Below are 25,139 nucleotides of genomic sequence, written 5' to 3' on the forward strand. Positions count from 1 at the left end.
GTCACCAACAATGTGTGTGACATTCAGATGAGGCTCAGCTGACATTATGAGTCTTAAAGACTGCCAAACGAACACCGTGACATTCCCAGTTCCAGCCTGTACCCTTGACCCAAGCTAGGATGGACCCATGGACTCCTGCAGTTTAGGAGAAATGCCAACCCATTTGAGATTTGCCCAGTCAGATGGTGTTTTTATAATCTTTAGTTGGCCACTTTTGCCCGTCACAGTCTCACTGTACTTTTATAGTCCAACAGGTTCTTCATTCAGAGGTGCCATTCTGTGCATCAGGAGGATTTGTGGTCCTCTGTCTTCTGAGCTCTTTGTTAGCAGAACTGCTGCTCACGGGGTGTTGTCTGGTCTATCGCCCCGTAAACTCTGGAGACAGAGACTGTAATGTGTGAAAGTCCCAGGAGGGAGACCACAAACCCCCCATGTCTGGTGCCAGCAATTGCGTCAGGGTCACAGTCGCTCAGATCATCTCTTAACCGTTTCCTCTTGCTGTGTAGCCATTTGATTGGCTGTTTGGAGGAGATGGCCTTGTCCATTATTAACCAGCAGGTTGAGCGAATAAGGTGGTGTTAGGCTCCAGTACTCCACCAGTCTGCCCAATACAGACCATTGAAAGCACTGGACATGTGACAGAAATCAAGTCTGGACATCACAGATGGCCACTTTAGGACTCGCTTATTGATCACCTCACCCAGTTAGCCGAACTTCTTTGAATGGTGGGAGGCAGGTGGGATGATATGAAACGGACGTCACGCTGGGATTGGAGCCCTGGGTCCCTGACTGTTAATCACTGGGGTCTTTTTGACAAAAGTCGCTCATCCGTTTCCTGTGTGTGTTTTACACTTTGAGGCCCATCAGCCATACGTTATGTTAACCCTTAAACTGCCACATACTAACCAACAGAAGAGAAGCTTGCCTGCCTGATGCCTTGTGTGCCACGTCCAGATGGTATTTTAACTCCATGCAGTGCCCTTCTCCTAATCCATGGGTGTCCAGCTCCAGTCAACCAAATGTGGTTGACAGAATGGACGCCAAATATTTTTGCTGCACTTTTTAAGGAAATGTCACAATTCACCGAGACAAAGTGAAAGTTTAATGGAAGACCTACAAAGGGCATCAGGATTACTGCCACCCTAATCATTTTACACCCTGCCAATGAACTGTAAAAACTACCGCAACAATCTATTATAATACATACAAGGTGCAAGTGACGCCATCGACGAATCACCGAGCCGACTGCGCTTGAACTGGCTGACACTGGCAGGCTCGTCTAGTGCAGCGGCTCGATCCCAGGGACAGCTAGGGGGGTGCCAGTGGGCATGAGCTGGCACGGACTGATCAGCTCCGACGTGCTGGCAGATTGCACAGGGCACTGACTATAGCCAGTTGCGGCAGTTTATGGGTTAAGCTTTCTCAGGGTCGTGGGGCTGGACCCCCGGAATACCCACCATGCGGAGTCACCAGTCGATCTAAAGTGCACGTCTGTAAACGCCATGTGGAGGCTGCGCCCGCTCCACACTGACCGCAAGCACCAGGTCCTGGATTGGTGGGGTAGCCGGCCTTAGCACTGTGCCAGCGCACTGCACTGAAGTAAGCTGTTTGTGTGCCCCGTAGCTGAATGGGGCTGGCAGCGTTGTGGTGAGATGTCATCCTTTGAGCTTCTTTTCCAGCAAATTTGTATGGGAAAACATTCCTCATGGACAAGACGGGCTTATATGAAACAGATGATGTGCTCTGAAAACAAATTGGCCTCTATTTTTAGGCGAGACTTTTCTCTCTCCCTTGGGGACGCTTGGCATTTTAAACTTGGTGTAAACTCTTGACTGCCATTGAGTCTCTGTCACCCCCTTTGTGTGTGTGTGTTCAAGTCGTACATAATGCCAACAGCGAGAGATTTTTTTTATTTGATACCCTTTCAGATCCGAGGATGCCAAGTAACTGCAAACAGTTGTCTGCTGGTTGTGACTTCAGATACCGACAGATGGATCGCAGAAAGCTGCGCTGATTGTTTCCAGCAACAGGAGGGGGTATGCAAGTGGGCTGCACAGACAGGAAATTGAACAGGGAGCTCCATTTGTGTTGGCCGTTTGTCAGCCGCATGCGTGCTGCTGTGGTGACGCTCGTCTCGGAGCGCCTCACTTTGTGGCAGGACGCATCTCGGGGCTTCTTCTCCTGTGGTGGCTGAATCCACCGCCTGGTCGTAGCCTGTGTGGGGTTTGCATGGCCTCCCTTCATCTTTCAGTTTCCCTGATTGTGTCCGTGTGGCACAGCGAGAGTGTGTGTGTGTGTGTGGGGGGCCAGAGAGCACTGAAGCAGTTTATCTGAGCCTGGCACCAAAACCTGTGCCAATGTGACATATAGCGACCACTGGGCCGTGTGCGTTGGGTCGCGTCTGTCCTGCTCGTTTTCACCTTTTTGATGTCATATAGCAACACAAATACTGCTAGATGGCCATTTGTGCGCTGATCTCCAAAGGTCATGCGAAAAGACCGTACCCCCTCGGAGGTTAATAAAGTATCTCAAATTACAGAACTGTCTGACGAAACAAACACAAACGGTGGCAAATTACACACTGTAGTTACCTCCAATTAATTTTGCGCTGTAGACCAGAATTCAAGAAGTACCAGACGCCTCATTTTTAAAACCGTACGGTACCAGCACTTCGGTACTTTCAGTGTCATACGTGAACAGGACGTTTACAAGACTTTGTGCTAAGCACTTCGTTCTTCTCCTCTCCAACACTCTTGAACGTCCATGGGGGGAACCCCCTCATCTGAATCCCGACAGGCTGGAAGCTCCGACCCCAAATCTGTCAACGCGGTGAAAAATTCAAAATGGATGTCACATGGTTGGGCGGCACACTGGGGAGGCTGATTTGAGATAATGTTGCCTATTTGCTTTGGCACCATTGGGGTAAAAGCTGGCATCAATGCCATAATCAGAATGTTAGTGTCGATTCAACTCTCTTTGTAAAACGGAACGCTCGAGACGAGAAGAGGCCGTTCAGCCCAACAAAGCTCGCCAGTCCCGTCCACTTATTAACGTCAAGTCGAGGTCTGAAAGTCGCTAACGTCTTACTGTCCACCACGCTACTTGCTCTCTTATTCCAAGTGTCCATCGTTCTTTGTGTAAAGAAAAACTTCCTAATGTTTGTGCGAAATTTACCCTTAACAAGTTTCCAGCTGTGTCCCCGTGTTCTTGATGAACTCATTTTAAAGTCACCATCTTGATCCACTGGACTGATAACCTTCATCATTTTAAACCCTTCACTCAGGTCTCCTCTTCATCATCTTTGAAGGCTCAGCTCTTTTAATCTTTCTCTCATAACTCTCCCCCTAGACCGGGGGGGGTTCGCGAGATGATTTCCAAGAAATCAAGTACTTTTTTAAAATTTTTTAGAAATAACATTTTATCCATAACTAACAAAAGATAAAAACTAGTAGTTTAATGGTTACATTTAAAAAAAACATGCAAATTAAAAAGCCGTCAGCCTTTCAAATTTCTTTCCGTTCGATCGCGACCCCAGAGGTGATTACGACAGTTTAACGACACATCAATGGCGTCAGTTGCAGCAGATCAATTTACAGCACCATGTTAAACATTCCGACGTGTGCACGTAACGTGTAGGTCATTTTCATCGCTTTATGCTTAGGATATTGTTTTTGTTGAAATGAAACGTTGGTTAATATCAACCAATGACAACGCAGATAGGCCAGCGGAGGAAAGCGGAGACGCACCACCGTCAGAAAGCCCATCGTCCTCGGGTACGGAAAGACACCGATAGGACAAGATAGGAGATTTTGTTGAAATTAAACAAATGAGTAAATTACTATTTAAAAAAATTATATGGTTGTTAGACCATTGTGTTCTTTTGTGTTGTCATGCTCATGTTTGGATAGGCCTATTGGCGCATGTGCACCGTTGCGCGCAACATTTGTATATTTTAACCACTTTCGAGGATAGTGGGGGTCACGAGTCACTGGCACGGTTATTTTGTGGGTCATGAGCTGAAAAGTTTGGGAGCCCCTGCCCTAGACTTGCACTCGTCGCTCTTCTCTGGACCTTCTCTAGCGTCTTTATGGAGACCCAAACTGCACCTGATACTCCAGATGAGGCCTCACCAGTGTGTTATAAAGCTGAGCAGAACCTCCTGTGTCTTGTACTGCACACGTCAAGGCGCTATATAACCTGACATTCTGTGAAGCCTTCTTAATGTCCTCTGAACACTGACTGGAGGTCAATACCTTAGAGTCCACTGTGACTCCTAAATCCTTCTCATAAGGTGGACTCTCGATGTTCAGACCCCCATTGTGTATTCAAACCTCACATTTTGACTTCCTGTGAGTCATTCTTTACATTTACTGACATTAAACTTCATCGTCCACAAATCTGTCCAAGCCTGTCTGCTGTCCAAGTCCCTCTGTGCTGATCTAACAGATTCCAAATTATCTGCCAACCTTGGTATCATCTGCAGACTTCACCTGCTTGTTCCTTACATTCCTATCTAAATCTTTTATATTTAGTAACAATAGCAGCAGCCCACGCACTGCCCCCTGCTGGACACCACCCTTAACATCGGCCATTTCTGAAGAGGTTCCTCACGCCATCACCCTCTGCTTCCTTGTTGACCTTATTGTTTGCCAGTTATGCCCTTTTTCTTTCCTTTTCTTTGTAATTTCTGGGCACAATACAATAACAGTCAGCAACGCAGCTCTTCTGTTTGATGACATTTTGAGATGCCAGCGGCCATATTGCTTTTCTGAATGGGTAAACGTTTATTGCAGAATGTCAGCAGGTGAAACCATCTCCATCTGCGCCAAGTACACGAACAGTCTGAGCTACCCACATTGTGTCTTCCATACAGGCCAAACGTGCCTCTGTACGGTTTGAGCGCATACATCTGGCGACTCGTATCATGCAGTGCGACTTGTCGCTTGAATCGCAGTGTATGCCCAGCCATAGACGGCTGCCAGTTCACCTTTAGAAACACATCGGGGAGAAAAAGATCATTTAGAAGAAAGTGTACAGTATGTCTGGTACCAGGCAAGGAGGTGTACGACATCATCATCATCATCATATTTGTAGGGAGGTCCTTAGTTTCTTGTTATTTACCCAGAATTCCCTATGTGAGTCTACTATTTTGTTTGTTTCTACAGAGAAAAAACTTGGTGTCTTGTTCTTCAAATATCTCTGAGTGGCAGCATTCATTAAAGAAGCACCATGTGGACTGGCACTCACATTGCCAACGACTAGCTGGGGGGGGAGGTATGAGGGGAAGTGGGCTTGCCCCCGATGCTAACCGCTTGCTTGTGTTTCTTTGGCAGAGAAGAGCTGGCATCATTTCAGCGTGAAATCGAAGTCCTGTCTGAACAGTACTCTCAGAAGTGTCTGGAGAATGCCCACCTTGCCCAGGCACTGGAAGCAGAGAGGCAGGCGCTGAGGCAGTGCCAGCGAGAAAATCAAGAGCTGAATGCACATAATCAGGTACTAAAACCACCTGAGCACTTGGGGTGGCGGGTGATGCCGTAAAGGACCCTAGTTAGCCCTAATATACGTAACGCTATATGATACAGCAGCCGACGTGCCACAGGCGCTCCAGGACAGTTCGCAGGGGGCGCTTACCCTGTGGTCCTCATTGCCCCACTGCAGTGACAGGGACCCCATACTGTAAAAATGGCAATGTCCTTCGGTTGAGACATAAAACTGGGGTCCTGTCTCTCTTAAAAGGTCCTTGGGTATCATTCGTAAAGAGTGGAGTGTTTCCCGATGTCCTGGATAACTTGCCCGACATGGGCCTGGTCATTCTGACCCCCTAATCGCAGCTCCTGTGTGTGTTGGTTTTCTGGGTTCAAATGGCTGCCATCCCCTCATCCTGGTGCCTGAAGTGTGGTCCCCTCTCTCTGGGTCTTAAAAAGCGCTTTATAAATATAATGTCTTCGTCGTCTTGTAATCCTGGGGGTCCACTTTGGTTCACTTCATGCGGTTACGTTAGAGCCATTTGCTAGTTAGTTAAATTCCATTAAATGTCTGCCTGTATATCAGTGGATAGTCTATGGGAGGGTCTTCAAGCCCCTCAAGTTGAACTCGAACTACGTTTTGCCCCTCTGACTGCAGAATAGTCTCGGTTAGTGAGCCGCCTTGCCGTGTGGACGCCGTGGAGGGCACGTGGGTTTAAACCGGGCCTAATAGTATGAAATGTAACGCGCTCTGTTGAACGCGCAGCGCCGGACGTTTACACGGACTGAAGGCAAAGGAAAGTTTAGAACCGACTCGGGTTTGACAAGAAAGCGACATTTAGAGGAGAGAGACGTTTTGTTCTCCTTTGTTTGCCTTTTATTCCACGCGTGTAACAACCTTTTTTTCTTTTTTCAGATTTTCACTAAATCTTTTAAAACGCACTTTTAGACTGAGAGATTTCTTTTGGCGTCGCGCGTTTGACCTGCGCTTGATCCTGCCCTACGCACCCGCAGCTACTGGTTATGTAATCAGATGTTCTCTTAGCAGGAATGTCTGTCAACGTTTTAACTCCATCGCGATACGTCCCCCGGTATCTTCATTGTATTGTAATGAATGGGATGTGCGTAGCACTTGTGGCAGGTGGGGGGTGAGCTTTGGCACAGGATGGCACAGTGGTTGCTTTACCGGCTTTGAGTTCGGACCACCAGTCTGTTGGGGATAACAAAAGAATGACCTGCATCCATACTGGTTTGTTAAGTGGAATTGCTGAATCAAATCTTTGTTGTCAGGCGAGTATTCACCCGTACCAGTATGGAGGACGTGAACGACAATATGTAGAGAAAATAATGAAGTGGTGTTCATATCGGCGTATTTCTAGCATTGCAGACTGACCTCGTTACCCAGTGTGTGTGTGCGACTAAGTGAGTCCTGTCGAGCCCCCGCTCCAGACCAGAATACAGGGTGGTCCAGATTTAATTATGCAGATCCAGATCGTCTGGGTGACGGATTTATGGCGGGATGATTCCCGATTCTTCATGTCGTCAGTTCGCACACTTCGGGATTTTCTGGGTGATTTTCTATGTAATAAACTTAATAAGTTATAGCATAATGAAAATTGTATAATTAGATCTGGACCACCCTATAGTAAGGGGGCATCTGAAATACTGGGATGAGGCCCTGTTGGGAGTTTAAAAAATCCAACAAGTACCCATATATTTAACCCAGCCTAGAGACCCCCAGAGCGGGGCCTGGTATTGTGGTGTTATTATCATTATAATGTCAACGTGTGATATCCAATATATCTGCTATTATAACAATTTACATTTTTCCGACAGGAATTAAATAACCGTCTGGCGGCCGAGATTACCCGTTTGCGATTGATGGTCACCAACGAGGATGGTGGAGACTCGTGCACACTGGTACAGGGCAAGGAGGTGTACGAATTGGAGGTAGGTTGTAGTGCTGGGTGGTATACTGGTTGATACCGAAAACCGTTTATTATTGCTATGATATGAACACCTGTTTAAATAGCCTGAACAACATTCAAAACATGGCGTAGCAGGAAACTGTTTAAGGGGGGACATTTACACTGCTGCACCGCTAAGCACTCATACAACGTAGCACATGCATTAGTGGAGGTATTGAGTGGTGAAAACGGGCAGAACTTTCTGAAACTGAAGGTGTAGCAGACGATAAAGTTGAACGTGATGACACACAAGAACTGTTGCCGAAAAAAGGAGCCGCGTCTGTTGTCTGGAGATACTTTGGCTTTAAAAGGTCAGATGTGTGCCAAACAACTATTTACTGCAAGTGCTGTCGAGCTAAAGTTGTCATCACGAGCAATTTGCTGCACCACCTTAGCCACAAACATGCTTTGGCGTGGCATGGATGTATGGAACTAAGATTGGCACCCTGCACGTCCTCGGGTAAAAGTAAAACGGTGAGAGGACATTCGAGTCAAACGCGTTTGCTGGAGGAACTGCCTACGACGGTGGATCGAGAGAACCAATGCCATTACGATCCATATAGCGAACGTGTTAGTGGGCAGAGATTGGTAACATGAACAGAAAGTGCAGTTGGTTTCCCAAACGTCGACTATTTATTCCTTTTCTCAGACGAGTTCAGCGCAATACAACTTTTGCCAGGCACCTCTGGTCTAACTGCCTCTTGGGATGGTTGACAATATGCTGTGAAAATTAGAGTTGAAGTTGTTTGCAGAATTTGTTCAATATAAAGGTTCTGTATTGTGACTGCAACTGTCATGCAGTGTGATTCCTTCTCTTCATTAGTGCCCCCTTGAAAACTGTCACTTTAGGGGGGCCATGCATGCCTGTATTAGTACTTGTGTGCCCATTAACATGTGTTTTTGTACAATTCTCCGGACGGTAGAGTAGGTCATTCTTAGCCAGTCTGCTGCAGTAATTGTGGTTAACATCCACTCATGCATGGGGAAAAAATACCGCGAAACCGGTATAATCTTGAAAAATACCGCGATATCGAATTGTGGTCATAGCGCCCAGCACTAGTAAGTTGGCTCATCACATTCCTTGCACCGTTTGTAGGGAGGTCCTCCGTCTGCTTGTGCTCTTAGCGTATCCATGAAGTTATAAACGAGAGCCCCACACGTCTTAAAAGCTCTTAAACTTGTTCAGATTTACAAATAGGAAACCTAAGCTGCATTTGTAGTCTTAGCTCAGCCATCGCCTCCTGCAGTGAGCTGTCCGGCCAGACACTGAACAACGAACATAACAAACGGGGAGTGCGGGCATCGAGTGGCATGGTCTGCCTTCATTCCTACGATACATTAGACAAGTCAAAGCAACCCACGGAAAATACTTTCAGTGAAAGCCCCCCCGAGCGATCCTTCAGTTAACTGGTGGCCAAGTCTTAAAGCGGCTAACTAATTAGACGGCGCGTTTGAGCTGCAGGCCTCCCCTGCTTATGGGTAGCGGCTGGTTTGGCGTCCACTCGCAGTAATTTGGCGTTGACGAAATCCTCGGTGGAAACGCCTCCTCTTCACAGAGCGCGTCTGCAGGTGAAGTCAATGATGCAAGAGTGAGACGCGTCCTCGTCTGTTACCTGATGAAAAAGCAGAGGATGGTGTCAAGTGGAAAAGGAAAAGGCAGTTTGTGTGAGTTTAGTGAAAGTTTACGAAATGAAAGTCTTATTTACTGTCGATGAGTGCGTTGGTCCCACAGGACATTAAAAAAGAATCCCCTTTGAGAAAGAGAAGCAACTGCACATTTCGTTCCTTTAGGAGGGCAAAGCCAAACCGCAAACCGATTGGCGCTTTTTTTTTTTTACTTCCCCTCTCGTATTGTGAAGTGTCTCCATAGTCGAGTGACATTCTCGTTACATTGCAGTTCATTAAATCTCACAGCTACGTGTCCTGCCCGGCGTGGTCATCTTACTACGTTTGGGTAACTTGGTCTCCTGAGCGGGTAGAAGAGGAGGGCGTTTAGTTGCTACGTCAACACAAATGTTAAAGTTCTCGTAATCTTCAGTATTGTGACCTGACCACAGGACCACTCAGCAGCTCCAAATATGACTTGTGTTTTACTCCTTCAGGTTATGCTGCGAGTGAAGGAGTCGGAAGTTCAGTATCTGAAGCAGGAAATTAACTCGCTGAAGGATGAACTGCAGACGGCTCAGAGGGTAAGTGGCATCTGGTTTGTTGTTGAAGTAAAGCGGGCGGAACTCGCATATAGAAACCAGACACAATCAGAATGAACAGCAGTGCCAGTTCACCCAATAGGGAGGCCGAGTTCACCCAATAGGGAGGCCGCAGTACAATGACATGGTGGCACTTGGTGACGATGGCTTATAGTGCCTGCCCGGCAGTGGAATGGGGTGTGATGCCAATGCCAATCTGGGCAGCACTGTTACCACTGAATGATGCCATCGGCCTGATGAATACGTGCAGTCAGAGCCGTGCACTCACATATCCTGGATATCCTGCAGTCGGACGGTGGGCTGCTATAAGGGGTCTTCACCCCCACACCCCCCATTGCCGTTCCCTTTATTTTGATCTTTCAGCCATCATGTACTGTCTGCATCCACGCCTGCTGCACCAGAACCAGCATTTATTTATTTATTTATTTATTTATTTTCTAAATCGACTTGACAAGATATTTTGATATTTATGGCGCAGTCAAAAACAAAAAAAGTTTGGAATCGCACCGAAATATCGAGGTTTTGATTAAAATGTATGCTTTTTTTTTATTTTTTATTCACAGTACCATTAAATTAGTTTAAAAATGTAGCCAAGATATTCCTAATGTTGCAAATGGCCAATACTGCTTGACATGGCTTATTTATAATCTCTCTCTCTCTATAAAATCCAGCGTCTGTCTGTCTGTCTGCTTTTCATGAGAGAATTGCTTCATGGATTTAGATTGTGCTTTTTTTTCTAGAATTTGCTTGAACGATCCGGTTGGTTTTGCGACTTCTCTCATCGCGATTTACAGTGATCCCCCACCAATCGTGGAAGTTACGTTCCAGACCCATCAGCGATAGGTGAAAATCCGCGATATAGAAAGACGATATAAACGTTTTTTGTATAGTTTAAGCCTTACAATAGCCCTCCCACTCGCTGTAAACACACGTAAACGTATTAAAACACGCTTTGTAAACACACGATATGTGGATGTGAGTAACGTCTCTCTTGGAAGGGAGACCAGGGAGACGAGGCCTGATCTTCTCGGAAGACAATCTGACGTCCCGCCAGACAGAAGGACAGCCGCTGCACAGGCTTTGAAATGATGGACGCGCAGAGCGACAAGCAAACACGCAGCTCAACCGATCGCATCTCCTTAGCGTGCGTTCAGACCCCCCTTCACGACGCGAGCAGCGTTATACGTCCCGCAAGAGAGATTTAACCACTCCTGGGGCAGGAAATAAAGGACAAATATTGTTTTTACGAAAGTTTTAAAAGTAAAAATGAAAATCATGCATTTGTAACAGTTCCCGTGAAAATAACAATCTCTTTAAATCGTTTATCCGGTAAACCAAAGCCGAGGTGGGCGAGTGAAGCGAGCAGGGGGCGGAGCCCCCTAGTAGTAGTAATAATAAATGGGCGATGTAGCGGGGATCACTGTATGTGCACTAATCCAAGGGGGCAGGTGCCCTCCTTACTCGCATGCCAGCCTCTGGGCGTGTACCTTAACTCCACTTAACTAGCTAACGAGAGAACAACTTCATGGATTAAGATCTTGATTTTTTTTTTTTTTTTTCTAGAATTTGCTTGAACATTCCGGTTGATTTTGCGACTTCTGTCGTCACGCAAAGTATCAGAGTTCACTTGCGGTACCGATTTATTTGCGCAGATCCGAGAGAGAGGCATGGGGACTGAGGGGAGGGTGGAGCCGGGCAGGGTCCTCCTCGCTCACCCGCCAGCCTCCTTTTGAGATGGTCTACCTCTCGTGACGTTTTGGAGCCTGCGTTTCCTCTGCTTAGCTACTGAATGTTAGAACTACTTCACGGATTTAGATGGTGGGTTTTTTTTATCTAGAATTTGCTTGAACATTCCAGTTCTCGTCACACGAAGTATCAGAGTTCGCTTGCGGTACCGATTTTATTTCTACAAATCTGAAGACCTGCAGCAGGCCGAGGGAGAGGGTGCGGGACCAGCCTCGGGGTTTGTACCTTACATCTGCTTAGCTAGCGAACGAGAGAATTACTTAACGGATTGAGATCGGGTTTTTTCTAGAATTTGCTTGAACATTCCAGTTGATTTTGCGACTTCTCTCGTCACGTTAAGTATCAGAGTTTGCTTGCAGGAGCGAGATATTCACGCTAATCCGAGAGAGATGCAGCAGGCAGAGGGTAAGGGGCCGGGGCCCCCCTCACTCACGTGCCAGCCTTGGGGTGTGTATCTTACCTCCGCTTAGCCACTGAATGAGAGAACAACTTTACAGATTCAGATCAGTTTTTTTCTTTTCTAGAATTTGCTTGAACATTCCGGTTGGTTTTGCGGTCCGAGGGGAGAGGGACGCGTGACATCAGAATTGGGCCGTCTGCGTTTCGGAGAGTAACTTGCCTCCTCTTAGTTAGCGATTCCCATTTGTTTGCTGATTTTTCAAGCTTGTCCTGTTTCACCGCCACGCGGGTGGAGCCGCCGGGACGGCTAGTTTATGATAAGCGCGTGACTGCCAAGCCCCATTCCCAGCAGCCATCAGTATGGAGTTGTAGTGGTGACGTCTCTTTAGCTTATCCATTATTAGTCTTGTTCAAATGCTAACTGGTTATTAGAGAAACCTTTGTAAGTGTGGTAGCACAGCCAAAACTGCTTGTTCTGTTCAGTACAGCAAGCCGGTTGGTCTTGTCATGGGTGGCAGGGTATACTGGCATTAATAAAATTGAGTTCTGGGTTCAAAGACGGCTAACACGAGGCAGCTTTGTCAGACTAAAAATCCTGTCAGTCTGTGATTGTCTTACAAAGTGAAGGTTAACCCGTGTGACCGCAGAGAGGAGGGCACAGCTGGATAAGAACTGCAGTGTGAGGAGCCGACGCCAAACACCACGACGGCTTTTTGAGCGCCTTGTATGTTGCGTGCAGCTTATACTTTGTGTGCCCTGAGGAGACGTCCACGTGGATGTCTTAACTGTGCGGAGTGCTCTGGATGTGGATGTTGAGCCTTCCGTGGCATGTCGGCCGGCGTGTGCATCACGAGGAGACGGTGGGTGACGTGTGGCTCTCTGTGAAGGTTCAGGTGTCACACGGCCGTGGTGCTGTAACCTGCCATATGACGTGTGTGGCTGCGTCCCATCAGTTGTTCCATAACACAGATAGGACAGCAGTTGTCTTAGGAGTGGAGCCTCTTGGGCGTAGACCCTAACGAACACCCCCTGAGGGTCTGACACCAATTCCAACTTGTCGATTCAAGTTTTAAAGTTCCTTGCAATGTCATCTCTCTTTTTCAGGACAAGAAATATGCCACCGATAAATACAAAGACATTTACACCGAGCTCAGTATTGTGAAGGCCAAATCCGAGCGGGACTTGAATCGTTTGAAAGAGCAGCTACAGCTGGCCCACGAGGCTCTGGGGGAGCAGGCGCTGGAGGACGTGGAGCGCTCGGGATACGGTATGGAACTGATTAGGATGTGCGCCTGTCATCTGCATTCAGTTACCGGCAGAGCCGTCTTAGTGTGTCGCTGCAATTAACGTCATTCAGTATTGTTTTATTAGTGCCGATGGCCGCTTTGAAGCGTTTTTGTTTTCCACTTTCCTTAAGTGCTTTGCTTTTCATTTCAGACATTATGAAGTCAAAAAGTAACCCCGACATCCTAAAGATGGCTGCTGCAGCTGCCAAGAGAAGTGAACGGACGATGAGGTCAAAGGTGAGACTTTGTTTCTTTTTTAAATACCGATGCTGTCTCAGAAAGGCTTTGGAACGAGTCGGGTAAGGACCGCGTGGCGAAACACTGAGGTGCATTCTGGGCCTTGGAGCATCAGGGAAGTGTGCTGCATATTTTATACAACCGTGGTGTCTGGAGAGGACGGTAAAGCCGCCGCGCCGTTTAACAGCACTTTGAGCCCAAAAAGGCACCGATTCAAGTGATGGCATCGAGTGGTGTGCCTGGCACGGCTGTGGCTAATCGTACTTCACGTTTCGTAACGTAACACTTTTGAAAGGCGTAGACCGTGGGAGAGCTAAAAAGGCTGTTGACGTACGTCTCCAGTTTAAATTGCTGGCTGCTTCGGCCCGTGATGGAGTGCAGCTCTGGAGCTTCGGCGATACGAACCGTCAGTTTGTTTTGAGTGCGACGTGCTGTAAACGCTGAGCAGCCCTTTAGTCACTCGGAGCTTTCCTCCTTCCTGTCCTCGTCATCTTGTTCTGTCACACCTGTCACCGTCATGTCCTCTCTCGCCACATCCATTAATCTCCTCTTTGGCCTTCCTCTTCTCCTCTTGCCTGGCAGCTCTATCCTTAGCACCCTTCTCCCAGTATACCCAGCATCTCTCCAAACCAACGCCATCTCGCCTCTCTGACTTTGTCTCCCAACCGTCCCACCTGAGCGGACCCTCTAATGTCCTCATTTCTAATCCTTTCCATCCTCGTCACCCCCAATGCCAGCCTACACATCTTTAACTCTGCCCACCTCCAGCTCTGTCTCCTGTGCCCATATAGTTGGTCTCACTAGCGTCCTGTAGACCTTCCTTGTCACTCCTGCTGTCACCAGTCACTCCTGACACTCTTCCTCACTCCCCGTTACTCTCTACTGTTGATCCCAAGTATTTAAACTCGATCCACCTTCGCCAACTCTCCTCCCCTCATCCTCACCAGTCCACTGACCTCCCTCTCATTCACACACACATCTTCTGTCCTGGTGGTCCTACTGACCTTCATTCCTCTCCTCCCGTATCTCCACCTCTCTTTCTCCTTCCGTTTATGTGTAGATATTTTTACCGTTAACTCCAGCAGCAGGCTTGCCCCCCTGTGCCTTTCCTTGGCATTGCACAAATCTGTTCTGCCATCCGGACCGGCTGTCATTCAAGTGAAAGAAGAAAATCTACCAGATCTTGACGTTCAATTGACCTTAGTCGAGAGACCTCTAGAAACGAACACGAATCCATAACTGCCTCTGCGTTTTTTGTGGTAAACAGTGTGGCAGACCACCGGAGTCGAGCACACCTGTGCCAGGGGATTGAAAAGCAGCCTGCTGCACAGCTGTAATGTGTGCTGTAACCACTAGAGGGCCCCCAACCGCAGATACAGTAATGCTCAACGAGATCAAATGAGACATTTAGAATAATGACCTGCGACCTGGGAGCTGCTGCTGGGCTCCTGTCCAAGTCCTCTGAAGAACCTTTAGGTCAACTGAAAACCAGGCCAGCTACATCTGGTGGTCCTCAAACACCCCAACAGGTCTGTGTCTCAAACAACCCTGCAGGTGTCCTGACAAAAAAAGAAGGAAAAGGACCCAAAGACGAAATTTTAAAAAATCGATTTTTAGAAACCAAATCCCCGTGCAGATGAAACGGTGAGTTTGGGGCGACTTCTTCACTTGGTGCGACTGTCTGCTCGTTGCTCTGTACGGTTTGAACGTCTCCGGTCCGTCTTTCTTTAAAGATCCATTGTAAGGACACTTGTGGTGACACTTGATGTTCCATAAATCCACATCGGCGTGTACTCACAGGGCACAACATTTGATTTCTGCACACAAGAACGTAGAATTGACAAACGAGTGGAGACCCTTCACTCCGCTCCTGGCCTGTGCCACCCTCTTCTCATCCGGGGTTTCTGCTTCGACGAGTGACCAAAGACCCCCCAGGTGAAGTGACTCGCCAGTGTAGTGCCCCCCCACCATATCTGCCTAATGGTTATGTGAGCTCCCATCCCAAGGGGCTCCATTTGTGGTCTCTGGTGGTCCTCGGCCTGGAGATGTGAATTGCTGAGGCCACACTGCCTGCCACGAGTCGCCCTTTGTGGTGTTCCTTCTAAACACTTCCTGCCATTTCAATTAGAGAGGTGTTTTTGTTTTTTTTTTTTTTTGGGAATTGTTTGCCACCGGGACGCTGAAAGTTCTGATTTCAGGAAGGAAATTCCCTGAATTTGGCTGCCATTGTTCAGGTTGGCATCACAGCGTGTAGCGCGCGCCTCTTTAGTGACGGACACCGAGGCTTCGGCCCACTGCGTCAGACAGCTGAGGCATAGGGAGAGGTCATGAAATGTCAGCGAGTGTGCGTGTCCCCCCTTTTACGGGGGGCTCTCTGCGTGAAGCTTTCCAGTTGCTTCCTGTGCTCCCTCAAGTGCCGCGGCTCGGGTGGAATTATGGAAGCAATTAAGTAAAGTGCTTATGGAGGCATTTCAGAGACAGACTTCCTCTCGTGCTGCGTCTGTCTGCACAGCTTCCATCACGTCCACCGAGAGACCCCGAGGGGCCTCGTTTTAGGCTTTTCAATGGTCTGTCCGATCAGAGGGGGGTTTGCGTGTGGTGTGGTGTGGAACCCGTCCACGCTGGCATTTAACAAGTGTGCAGGTGCTGCTGTGAAATCGCCGAGATGTGGGCATCGTGAAGGGCATCCTTCATGGGCATGTGAGGCCAGTATCCCTGAATGGGGCATCACATGCATAGTCACAGGTGGGCCTAATGTTGTTGTTTTGTATGATTGGCGACGACACATTCATTTTAAGAGTGCGATGTGTCTGAACTGGTGGGCACTCCGTGAGGGGCCTTTTCAGAGCAGCGCTTCCCTAAAGTGCAGAGGTCCAGTAGTACCAACGTCCACCATTCAAATAGATGAGCGAAATAAGAAAGTTAAGGTAAGTGGACTCCTCTTGGCATCACACATGACATACCAGCCCATCACAAGGCAAAAGGGCCCAAATGACCAGTAACAACATTAGAATGGCAGCTGGGTGGGCTGCTGTGTTTGCGCTGCCCTGCAAGTTTTGCCAGCTTTGAACCCACCTCTGAAGCTACGAGTGAATCTGCCCTCCGTCAGAGTCCTTTGATATCCTGAGTTCCAGCCACGCACTGCACCTGCCAGACCAGTGAACCACAAAACGGCTCGCCAGTAACAGCCTCGCTCGGTCATACTGGGACTAGCTAAATGGCTCCACATGCGGTGCCTTGGCACCTCTCCGCGAGTCATCCGCTTTCCCCATTTGTCCTAAAACTGACCAGTTTCCAGTGGCTGCTGGAGTGTGATGTGTCTGAACTGGTGGGCTCAGTAATCCTTAGGAGCTCCGTGAGCGGCGCTTCCCTAAAGGGCCACAAGAGGGAGTCGGTGAGTCTCCTTCAGCCTTCATTTTCTCACTCCAGTCGCCCTCTGACTGTGGAGGCCCAGTGGCTCAGTGGCTCACCTGGGCACTCGAAAGCCTTTTGTTTGACGTCGACTTGCTGAGGTTTGAGCTGTTTTGTTTTTTCCTTTTCAGTTCCCGTTTTTTTTTTTTCTCTCAAAACCTGAGCTTATACTTTATTTTTATTTTTATTTTTATGTCATTGTCTGTTCAGTTTTGTGCAGATGTGTTTTACAAAAGATGCTAAAAAATAAAAGGCTCAAAGTTATGCAATATATGATATACGATCATAATACTTGTGTGGGGCTTCTGTGTCGACACTGTGGTGGCCTCAAGGGCCGCCTGCGCTGGAGGTGAAAGAGCCGAGTGAAGAGCAGGAAACTCGGAGAGCCAAATAGAAAATGAACTCCCTGAGAACAACATGGAAGATGTTTGGAGATCACGAGAGGACTCGAGCAACGCAGCACTCTGGTCCTATAAGGCGGCACCCTGCCCCAGCTCTTTAATAGGTGTGCCTTTCTACTACCACCACCTTCTTCTAATGCCCAGCCCCTGAAACATCAACCAGTGACAAGTTCACCCCTGACCATCAGTGCTGGGAAGGCGACACACAGGTGGACGCCATCCTCGAGTTCTTCAGGCCTCCACTGGCCAACCCAGACCCTGGGCAGTGCCACCTGTGGGCACACAAAATACAAACCTGATATGGGGCAGCTTTTAGGTTGGCCTCTGTGTCCTTTGTATAGCAAAGTGTGTGTGTGTGTGTGTGTATTATGTAGTATCTGTCTGTCTTCATACCCAGATAGCATTTCACTGCTATCTGTCAGTCATTATATAGCGCCTTTCACATTTGTCTGTCTGTCTGTCTCTTTTATAGAGAGGTCTTCATACCCATCAGTCATAGCGCCCTTCACATCAATCTGTATCAATCAGTTATTCTATCATACACTTCACCTCTGTCAGTCATTATATAGCGCCTTTTGCATCTGTGTGTCACTCGTCTGTTTCTTTTATGTTGTGCCCTTCATTATTTGTGTATTATATAGCGCCTTTCACATTTGTCTGTCTGTCTCTTTTAGAGTGATCTTCATACCCATCAGTCATATAGCGCCTTTCACATCTAACTTTCTATCTGTGATGTTGTGCCTTTCACGTCAATCTGTATCAATCAGTTATTCTATCATACACTTCACGTCTGTCTTGTCTGTGTCTGTCAGTCAGTCATTATCTTTCACATGTGTGTGTCACTCGTCTGTTTCTTTTATGTTGTGCCCTTCATTATTTGTGTATTATATAGCGCCTTTCACATTTGTCTGTCTGTCTCTTTTAGAGTGATCTTCATATCCATCAGTCATATAGCGCCTTTCACATCAATCTGTATCAATCAGTTATTCTATCATACACTTCACGTCTGTCTGTCTGTGTCTGTCAGTCAGTCATTATCTTTCACATGTGTGTGTCACTCGTCGTCTTTCTCTCTTCTATATGGTGCCCCTCATTGCCGGTGTGTGATTATCTAGCGCCTTTCTCGCCGCTCTGCCCTAACCCCGCGACTTCCTTCCAGACAAACAGGAGTGAAGGTCTGCCAATGAACAGGCAGAGGCTGAGTCAGCTGACTGTTTTCATGGCGCAGTTCTCCCAGGCTCCGCCCACACCCCCCTCCGAGGTGGTACACCTTTCAGATGCCTTGCCCGCCCCCTGTTTTGAGTATTATGGGCTGTTTGCTTTAGTGATTCCCCGTGTGTGTGTGTGTGTTTGTTCTTTACGTTTTTGTGGATTTGTCGCCCTCTCGTTTATTTGGGGGGGCACATGTTGTTTTATGTCGCCTTCCCATCCCATTTGTTCACGTCTCTCTCTCTCTCTCTCTTCTCTTCTCTTCTTGTCTTCCCTCCAGAGTCTGAAGGAAGGGCTGACGGCTGAGCAGAGACTGCAGCTCTTCGACAAGGACACGAAAGACTTTTAACGGCGTCGAGGCCTCGGGCTGCAGTTGAGTGAATGCCACGCAGGTCACGCGTCTTCTGTGTAACTTTTTTTTCTTTCCTTTTTAATTTTATTTCTAGAACTTGCATTCCGTGCACTCCCGTTACTGTGACGCTCGTAGCGCTCCTCTTGTAAATATTCCCGATTTTAACTTCCACTTCACTACTGTATAAGCTACTTGCTCTTAGCGACGACTCCTGTAAATACGCCAGAGGATGTGCCCGCCTCGACTGTCACTGAACATCTGCCAGCCTGAGCGGCCCACCCGCCCCACGATGGTCTGTCACGTTTCGTTCACGGGAGCCCCCGCTCGGCACACCTCGTCACGGCCCCCCCGAAGCGACGCAGGATACAACGGCACTTTAACGAAGGAGCGGAGGCGAGCGCCCGGGACGGGACGGGACTGGACGGTGGAGAGTCTGAGTAGGGTGCTGAGCTTTATGGGAACAAAGGGTTTTAATTGGATTATTTTTGTAGCGTGGGGTCAGTGACCGTTTCCTTTGTATTTATTTAAATGTTCTGACTTTTATGTCTCACAGCTTTGATTTCCTGTTTTCTGTTGTTGTAAATATGCAAAAAAAAAAACACAAAAAAAAACCAACAAACTGTACACCAACTGACTCCCAAGTTTATTAGCAATAAATATTTTTGCACCATGGCCGCCTGTGTCGTGTCTCTGACTGCAGTGAGTGGAGCGGCCGCTTTCTTAAGACCACCCGCTCGTAGGGGGTCGCCAGTTTTCTGAAGTACGAGAATGGAGGGGGCGGTGAGATCTGAGCGCTTCTGTCCACGTTTTTAAAAAAAGACAAGGAGTTGAAGAGCGGAGAGACTGGTGACCACCAAAACGATTAGGGGACCGGTGGCCTTGATCGCCAACCGTTCAGAAGGTCTGGACACGCAGACCGAACCACTTGGACAGCAGAGACTTGAATTCCTGAGCCCCCCTTTGGGGGTATCTTTCGGACTTCTGCCTGCTGACCCCAATACTCGCCTGTCGAGTTTCATCACATTTGCCTATTTTGAGATGTTGTTTGTATTTTGCTGTTTCTTCCGACGAGTTGGCTTCAGTCACCTTGATTTTAAGCCTTAAGGGCTGGAGACCCCCCACCTACAACAGAGAAAGGTAAGGATGAGGAGGTGGGACCCTTAGCGGACCCTAAGACGTGTTGAAGTTAAAGTCATCGATGTGTTGGACCTCCGCGTTCACGTTTGCAGGGCGCCATCTACTGGAGTGTGTGTTGTAATGCGTGTAGTGATGAAATGCATTGTGTGTGTTTGTCATTCCAACTGGTGGCGCATCACAAATGTCTGTAGTATTAAAATGTGTTTGTGATGCGCCATCTCGTGGACTGGCACACCGACATGACGTAGCCTTTCATTAAGGTGACTGATGTCTTTTATAAATGTATTTCTTGTGCATCATTTTATTTGTAGTTCTGCTAAATGTGTTAGTGACGTTTGTCTGCCCTGTCCCCTTAAAAGTTATGTGACCACTTTATGAACTGGTGGATGTCACACGTGAGTCTCATTACTGGCGGATGGGCACACAGACCAGAGAGAGAGAGAGACTTGTACCTCATCTTCATACGGAAAATTAAATAAAATTAAAACGAGCAACGCACATGGAAGGTGAACCGTGTGGGGTTTAAGGCCACGGAGAGAGGACCGCGATGGTGAACGCCGAGGCCACGGAGGGGCGGTGAGGGTTTCCAGCACACGTGCAGCAGGACGACTCCACCAAATCCAAACCAGGAGTTAGTTGGACTGCAGCTGCTCGAGTGAAGCTGGTGAAGGAGTTTTTTTAAGAATATCAAACTTGAAGAGGGACGTCCCGTCGAGTGAAGGTGGCAACTCCGAGGGGTCTGACACGTCACTTGGAGAGTAAAGCTGCGACTCGTCTTCATGCCCACATCCTAAAGAAGCAGTGACCTTCAGAGCCCGCCATCTTTGACCAAAGTCAAGTCTATCTGGGATTAGAGTGTGTGTGTGGGGGGGGTCCCGTCTCCCATCGGACCCTCTTACTAGTGAGGACGTCCAAGAGAAGCTCTGATGTGCGACTCTCGAGTTTGCCCTCGAAGTCTGCTGCTTCATTTTATTTGCCATGCGTCGTCACCCCCTGCATGGTAACTGTGAGTGGGGTGCCAGGCTCATACAGGCCAACATGGAGTCGCTGGCTGCCCTAACTGGTATTTGAACCTGGAACTCGATATAAAAACTTGGTTAGAATTTACTGCTCTTCTATATAAGATGCCATTAATCTGATGTAAAGTAACAATGTGACAGTAATGGCCTTTACTGCTTGACTGTTTTCATTTATTATTCACAAATCTGCCTGTTAAGCCCCCGTTATCCTGGCGGTGGTCTAGTTGGTTATTAGATATTCCTTTGTCACTCCGTTAGCGCCGCTGACGCCTGCCACTCTGCTCCCTTGGTGTTTGTTGTAAGGTGCTGCCACTCCTCGGGGGACATGTTGGCCTTTTGTATTATTATCACATGCGACAAACTGCCAAGCGATGATGTCTGTCACTGTCATGAGACAACAGGGTGACCTGGACGAGACCAGGACAGAGGAAGATGGGCAAGGCTTCAATAGACCACTGCCATCGGAGTGTGAGGGAGGGTTGCAGGTCCTTCACTAAACACACGCCACGTGTCGGTGACCACATAAACTATTTTGGAATCCAAAGTTTTGACGCAGGTTGGGGGTCCCGTTTTTGCTTCGTTACCCCCACCCGTATATAGTATATTTTGCACAGCAGTGCCACCCGCTGGCTCTGAGCAGCTATTACAGTCCTGCAGACTTGGATCGATCAGGACCAGAATTGTCGTTGTTGCTCTCTAGCCTGGGCATCGCCTCGTGCTCCTGTCGACTGTAATATAAATTGAAGTTCTCGTCGTGCGCTTACACAGGGTGGCGCTGTTGGGTGAGGAGTGTGTGGCGGTGCAGCACATCACTGCTTTGCTGGCTTTTCCTCCTAATTTAAGGTCAATGAACTGCCCACCGTGAGCCTGACATGGCAGCCTTCGACATTTACAACCTGACGAAGAGTCCCTGCAATCCTGGAGTCCACTCGGACCCCAAAAAAAAAAAAAAAAATCTAAAAGTGATACAATTGCCATCCGATTCCAAACCCCAAGTTTATTCTGTTCAGGCTTGTGGGGTGGGGGGGATGGGGTGCCGATCCACCCGAGAAAACGACTTCTATAAAAACGGGTGGGCGGCCTGGGGGGGCTTCACGTGTTTGCTTCCCTTGAAGATCCCATCAGCCAGCACGCCACCTGGTGTTGGAGTGAAGTGTGACAAGAGTGCTGGGCCAAGTGATCACTCAAAACGACGACGACGACTTCTGCTTTGTATCCAAAGTGCTTACTGTGTGTGTGAGAGACGTGAACGGGCGACTCTGAGACCGAAGGCGTATGTTAGAATAATCGCAGTCTGTTTTTATGTCTTCCCCTACAACTGAAACGTGAATTTTGCTCGCCCATTTTTCAAATGCACTGTAAGCAGTTCAGGCTGAGATGGGCAGCGTTGTGTTTTAAGGGCCTGAACTAAGAGCGGGTGAGGGGGGCAGCAAACCCACCCGTGCAGTGCCAAGTTGGAGTTGCCAGGTCACTGAAATGAAGAGCAGTGCCAGAGCCACGCGGAGGGAGGCCGACGGAGCCGGGAGTCGAGTGGAGGATCTCCGCGACCGCAGCGCCAACCACTGCGCCACCAGGCTGCTCGGGTGAGTGTTAGAGTTTTGGATTTTAATTGCATAATTTAAACTAAGCCTGGTCTTTCACGCTCTCGGGCTGTCAATGTCTTGTGTGTGACAAGGCCTCAGATACGAAGGACACGATCACAACACACAAAGGAGTTTAGCACAATGAACTGTTGAGCTGTGGACATCCAACATCGAGCAAATCTACCGATGCCAAGGCTGGCTGGGGGTCTGTGCCCCGAGGGGAGTTTGCACAGTTTAAACACAGTGTGGCAGAAGGGTCTTTACAATCAGTTCATTAACGATGACGCTGGGGGGGCTCAAAGGACTGCAGCATCACCATCTTTGAATGTCTGCCGGGAGGAAAATAAAACCTCATTGAAGTACAGAGACGACCGGACTGAACAAATCTCTCGTGTGGCTTCATTCACACTTCCAGTCACAGGACAGGAGCAAACCGAGTTGTACTGAGCGACTCGAACGCCAACCGTTTCCAGAACGTTCTCTGGTGGAGGACAGTCGAGCACAGCCAGAGGAGATGAAGCTGTGGAAGTGACGAGCCACCATCTCTGAATTTGACATTTCTGACGGGTACGCCACTGGGTCCTCGCGGTGCCATCTCTCGCCTGCATTTGTGATTCTGTTTGACCTGCAGCCGCTTCTGGAGCAGCAAAGTTCGTCTCCGTTTGCCTCGATTTCTCCTTGGCGCGTCTCGGCAGGAACTCCTGTACGTCTTCTCGGTCGTCCGCAGGCTTTGTTTCTTTTTACTTTCCTGTGTACAAAGTGCAGGCAGTCCACGGGTTACGTACGAGACAGAGACTGTCGGTTTGTACTTGAGTTGAGTTTGTCTGTAAGTCGGCGCAGGTCCATTATCTTAATAAATGCTGTTGTTGACCGACTGTAACCAAGTGCTCTGCCAGTGGATGACGGAGTGTCACTGCTCTGACCTCTTCATTATTTCTACTTTATTTTCCACAGTGATGGTTTTTCTCCTCTTTACTGTATAATCAGATTTGTGTTTCAGAGACATTCTTGAAGGGTGAAGACAAAAGGTTAAGATGAGCTCTTCTGCACCGCCCTGTACACGCGATCACAGCAGGATGGCACCCGTCGTCAACACGTCTGATGTGCTCTGTGCGGACTTGTTATTGAGAATAACTGGGGGCGGCGAGGGGGTTAATCACCAGCCCACCTCACAGTCCCCTCCACTACAGTATGCTGCCTGCAGTGTCCACCCGCCCGCCGAGAACGAAGACGGGTAGTGAATCTGCCCCATCTGAGGCACACTACAATGCTACGCCCCGCCGCCCTGTTCAGCCACAACCGGGTCACCGCTTACAGCAGCGTCATCAGCCGCCCACCGAGAATGAAAGGGGCAGCCGTGTGTGCCAGGCGGGCAGTGAAACGACACCCTGCGTCCAGTGAGGAGCAGTAGCTGCATTGGCGTAGTGGGCAGGCAGTGACCCATCGTCCTGCACACGAGTGACAGCTGTGGCTCAGGTGACTATAGACCACGGGTCACCGGGAGCCGCCCAAGGGACACTACACTGCGCGGGCAGCGAAATCGCGTCCCCAGGCCGAAGATGGCGGAGCAGCAGTTACTGAAGCGCACGCGTCGCAGCTGCGGCCCCGTTCGCAAGTTGGAGGTCGGATGTCCGTAACCTGGGGACTGCCTGCATAGGGAAAGTATTGGAACTGTCCAAAGATTCGACGATTTTGACCTCCCCGAGTCCAAAAAAATACCATTTGAGGAGTTCTGTGTGTGTAAGCACAGCAACTTGAGGACGCGTTCAAGTATTTGGTACAAAACGTCGAGTTCTATCAATGTTTGAGATGTTTTCTTTATTTGAGCTTTACCTTTTATTTATGCCGCTGCAGAGTTTCATTTATTCAAGTTTACTTTTATAAGAATTGTTCCAATATATTATTAATTTGATTTCTTTAATGTACAGTACATCTCTCTATAATAAAAGAAAATCTCGAGACGACTGCCATGAGATTTTTTCAAGTCCCGCCCTCCTCTCCGCCATTTCCGGTTCACGGCCCACACCTGCCGTCCTCTCGCCTCTCATTGGTGTGAATGCTCTTGTCCTCACAGTTCCTGCGCTCTCGGCTCTTCTACATTTTTACGTTTTCCTCACTTTAAGTTCCTAATAAAATGAAACTTATTATGTCCAAATGTTGTTGAAGAATTTCATCTCAAAGGGTTATCAACAGAAGAACTGAGTACACGAGCAGACCTGGCACCGAGAAACGATGAAGTCAAACAAATTAACACGAAAATCGGTCAAATGCGTATCAATAGACTCTCTGCTGACGCAGCTGGTGGTGATGGTGAGGAAGATGAAAACATCAACTTACGATATCACGAAGAATATCTACAGCTGTCGACACCATCTGGCGAATTACTGTAGAAAGAAGGACGTATCGTAATGTAATCACGTGATTTATGTCTGAGTGAAGGGCTATGCAATACGACAAGATTAGTCGTATTCAAAATTGGCTGAACAATTCGGACATGTAAAATATGAACAGGCGACAAGAAAGGTCATGTAGTCCATCTAACATGAGACACCAAAGGAGATCTCGATGTGCCATTCGTATTAAAATGTTTCCCGTTAGAATCGCTTGTGCTACGACAATTAACAAATCACGGGGACAAACATTCGAAAAAGTCGGTTTATTTATTAGAGAGAAAGAAACGAAATGTGTTGTGTTGTCATGATGAAAGTCCAACCACGGAA

General features: G+C 48.2%; 1 protein-coding gene across 1 annotated transcript in view; it reads left to right on the plus strand.

The window, feature by feature from the left end:
* The window catches only part of LOC120517098 (myosin phosphatase Rho interacting protein), a 119,274-nt gene extending 99,922 nt beyond the window's left edge, over nucleotides 1-19,352 (plus strand). The window contains exons 19-24 of the mRNA XM_039739196.1: nucleotides 5,334-5,493; nucleotides 7,302-7,415; nucleotides 9,535-9,621; nucleotides 12,889-13,051; nucleotides 13,222-13,307; nucleotides 18,609-19,352. Coding sequence (XP_039595130.1) covers nucleotides 5,334-5,493; nucleotides 7,302-7,415; nucleotides 9,535-9,621; nucleotides 12,889-13,051; nucleotides 13,222-13,307; nucleotides 18,609-18,677 — 679 coding nt within the window. The 3' untranslated portion in view covers nucleotides 18,678-19,352. The remainder of the gene's footprint in view (nucleotides 1-5,333; nucleotides 5,494-7,301; nucleotides 7,416-9,534; nucleotides 9,622-12,888; nucleotides 13,052-13,221; nucleotides 13,308-18,608) is intronic.
* The last annotated feature ends 5,787 nt before the right edge of the window (nucleotides 19,353-25,139 follow it).

The sequence above is a fragment of the Polypterus senegalus genome, chromosome 17 (genome assembly GCF_016835505.1).
Source record: "Polypterus senegalus isolate Bchr_013 chromosome 17, ASM1683550v1, whole genome shotgun sequence".
Taxonomy (NCBI): domain Eukaryota; kingdom Metazoa; phylum Chordata; class Cladistia; order Polypteriformes; family Polypteridae; genus Polypterus; species Polypterus senegalus.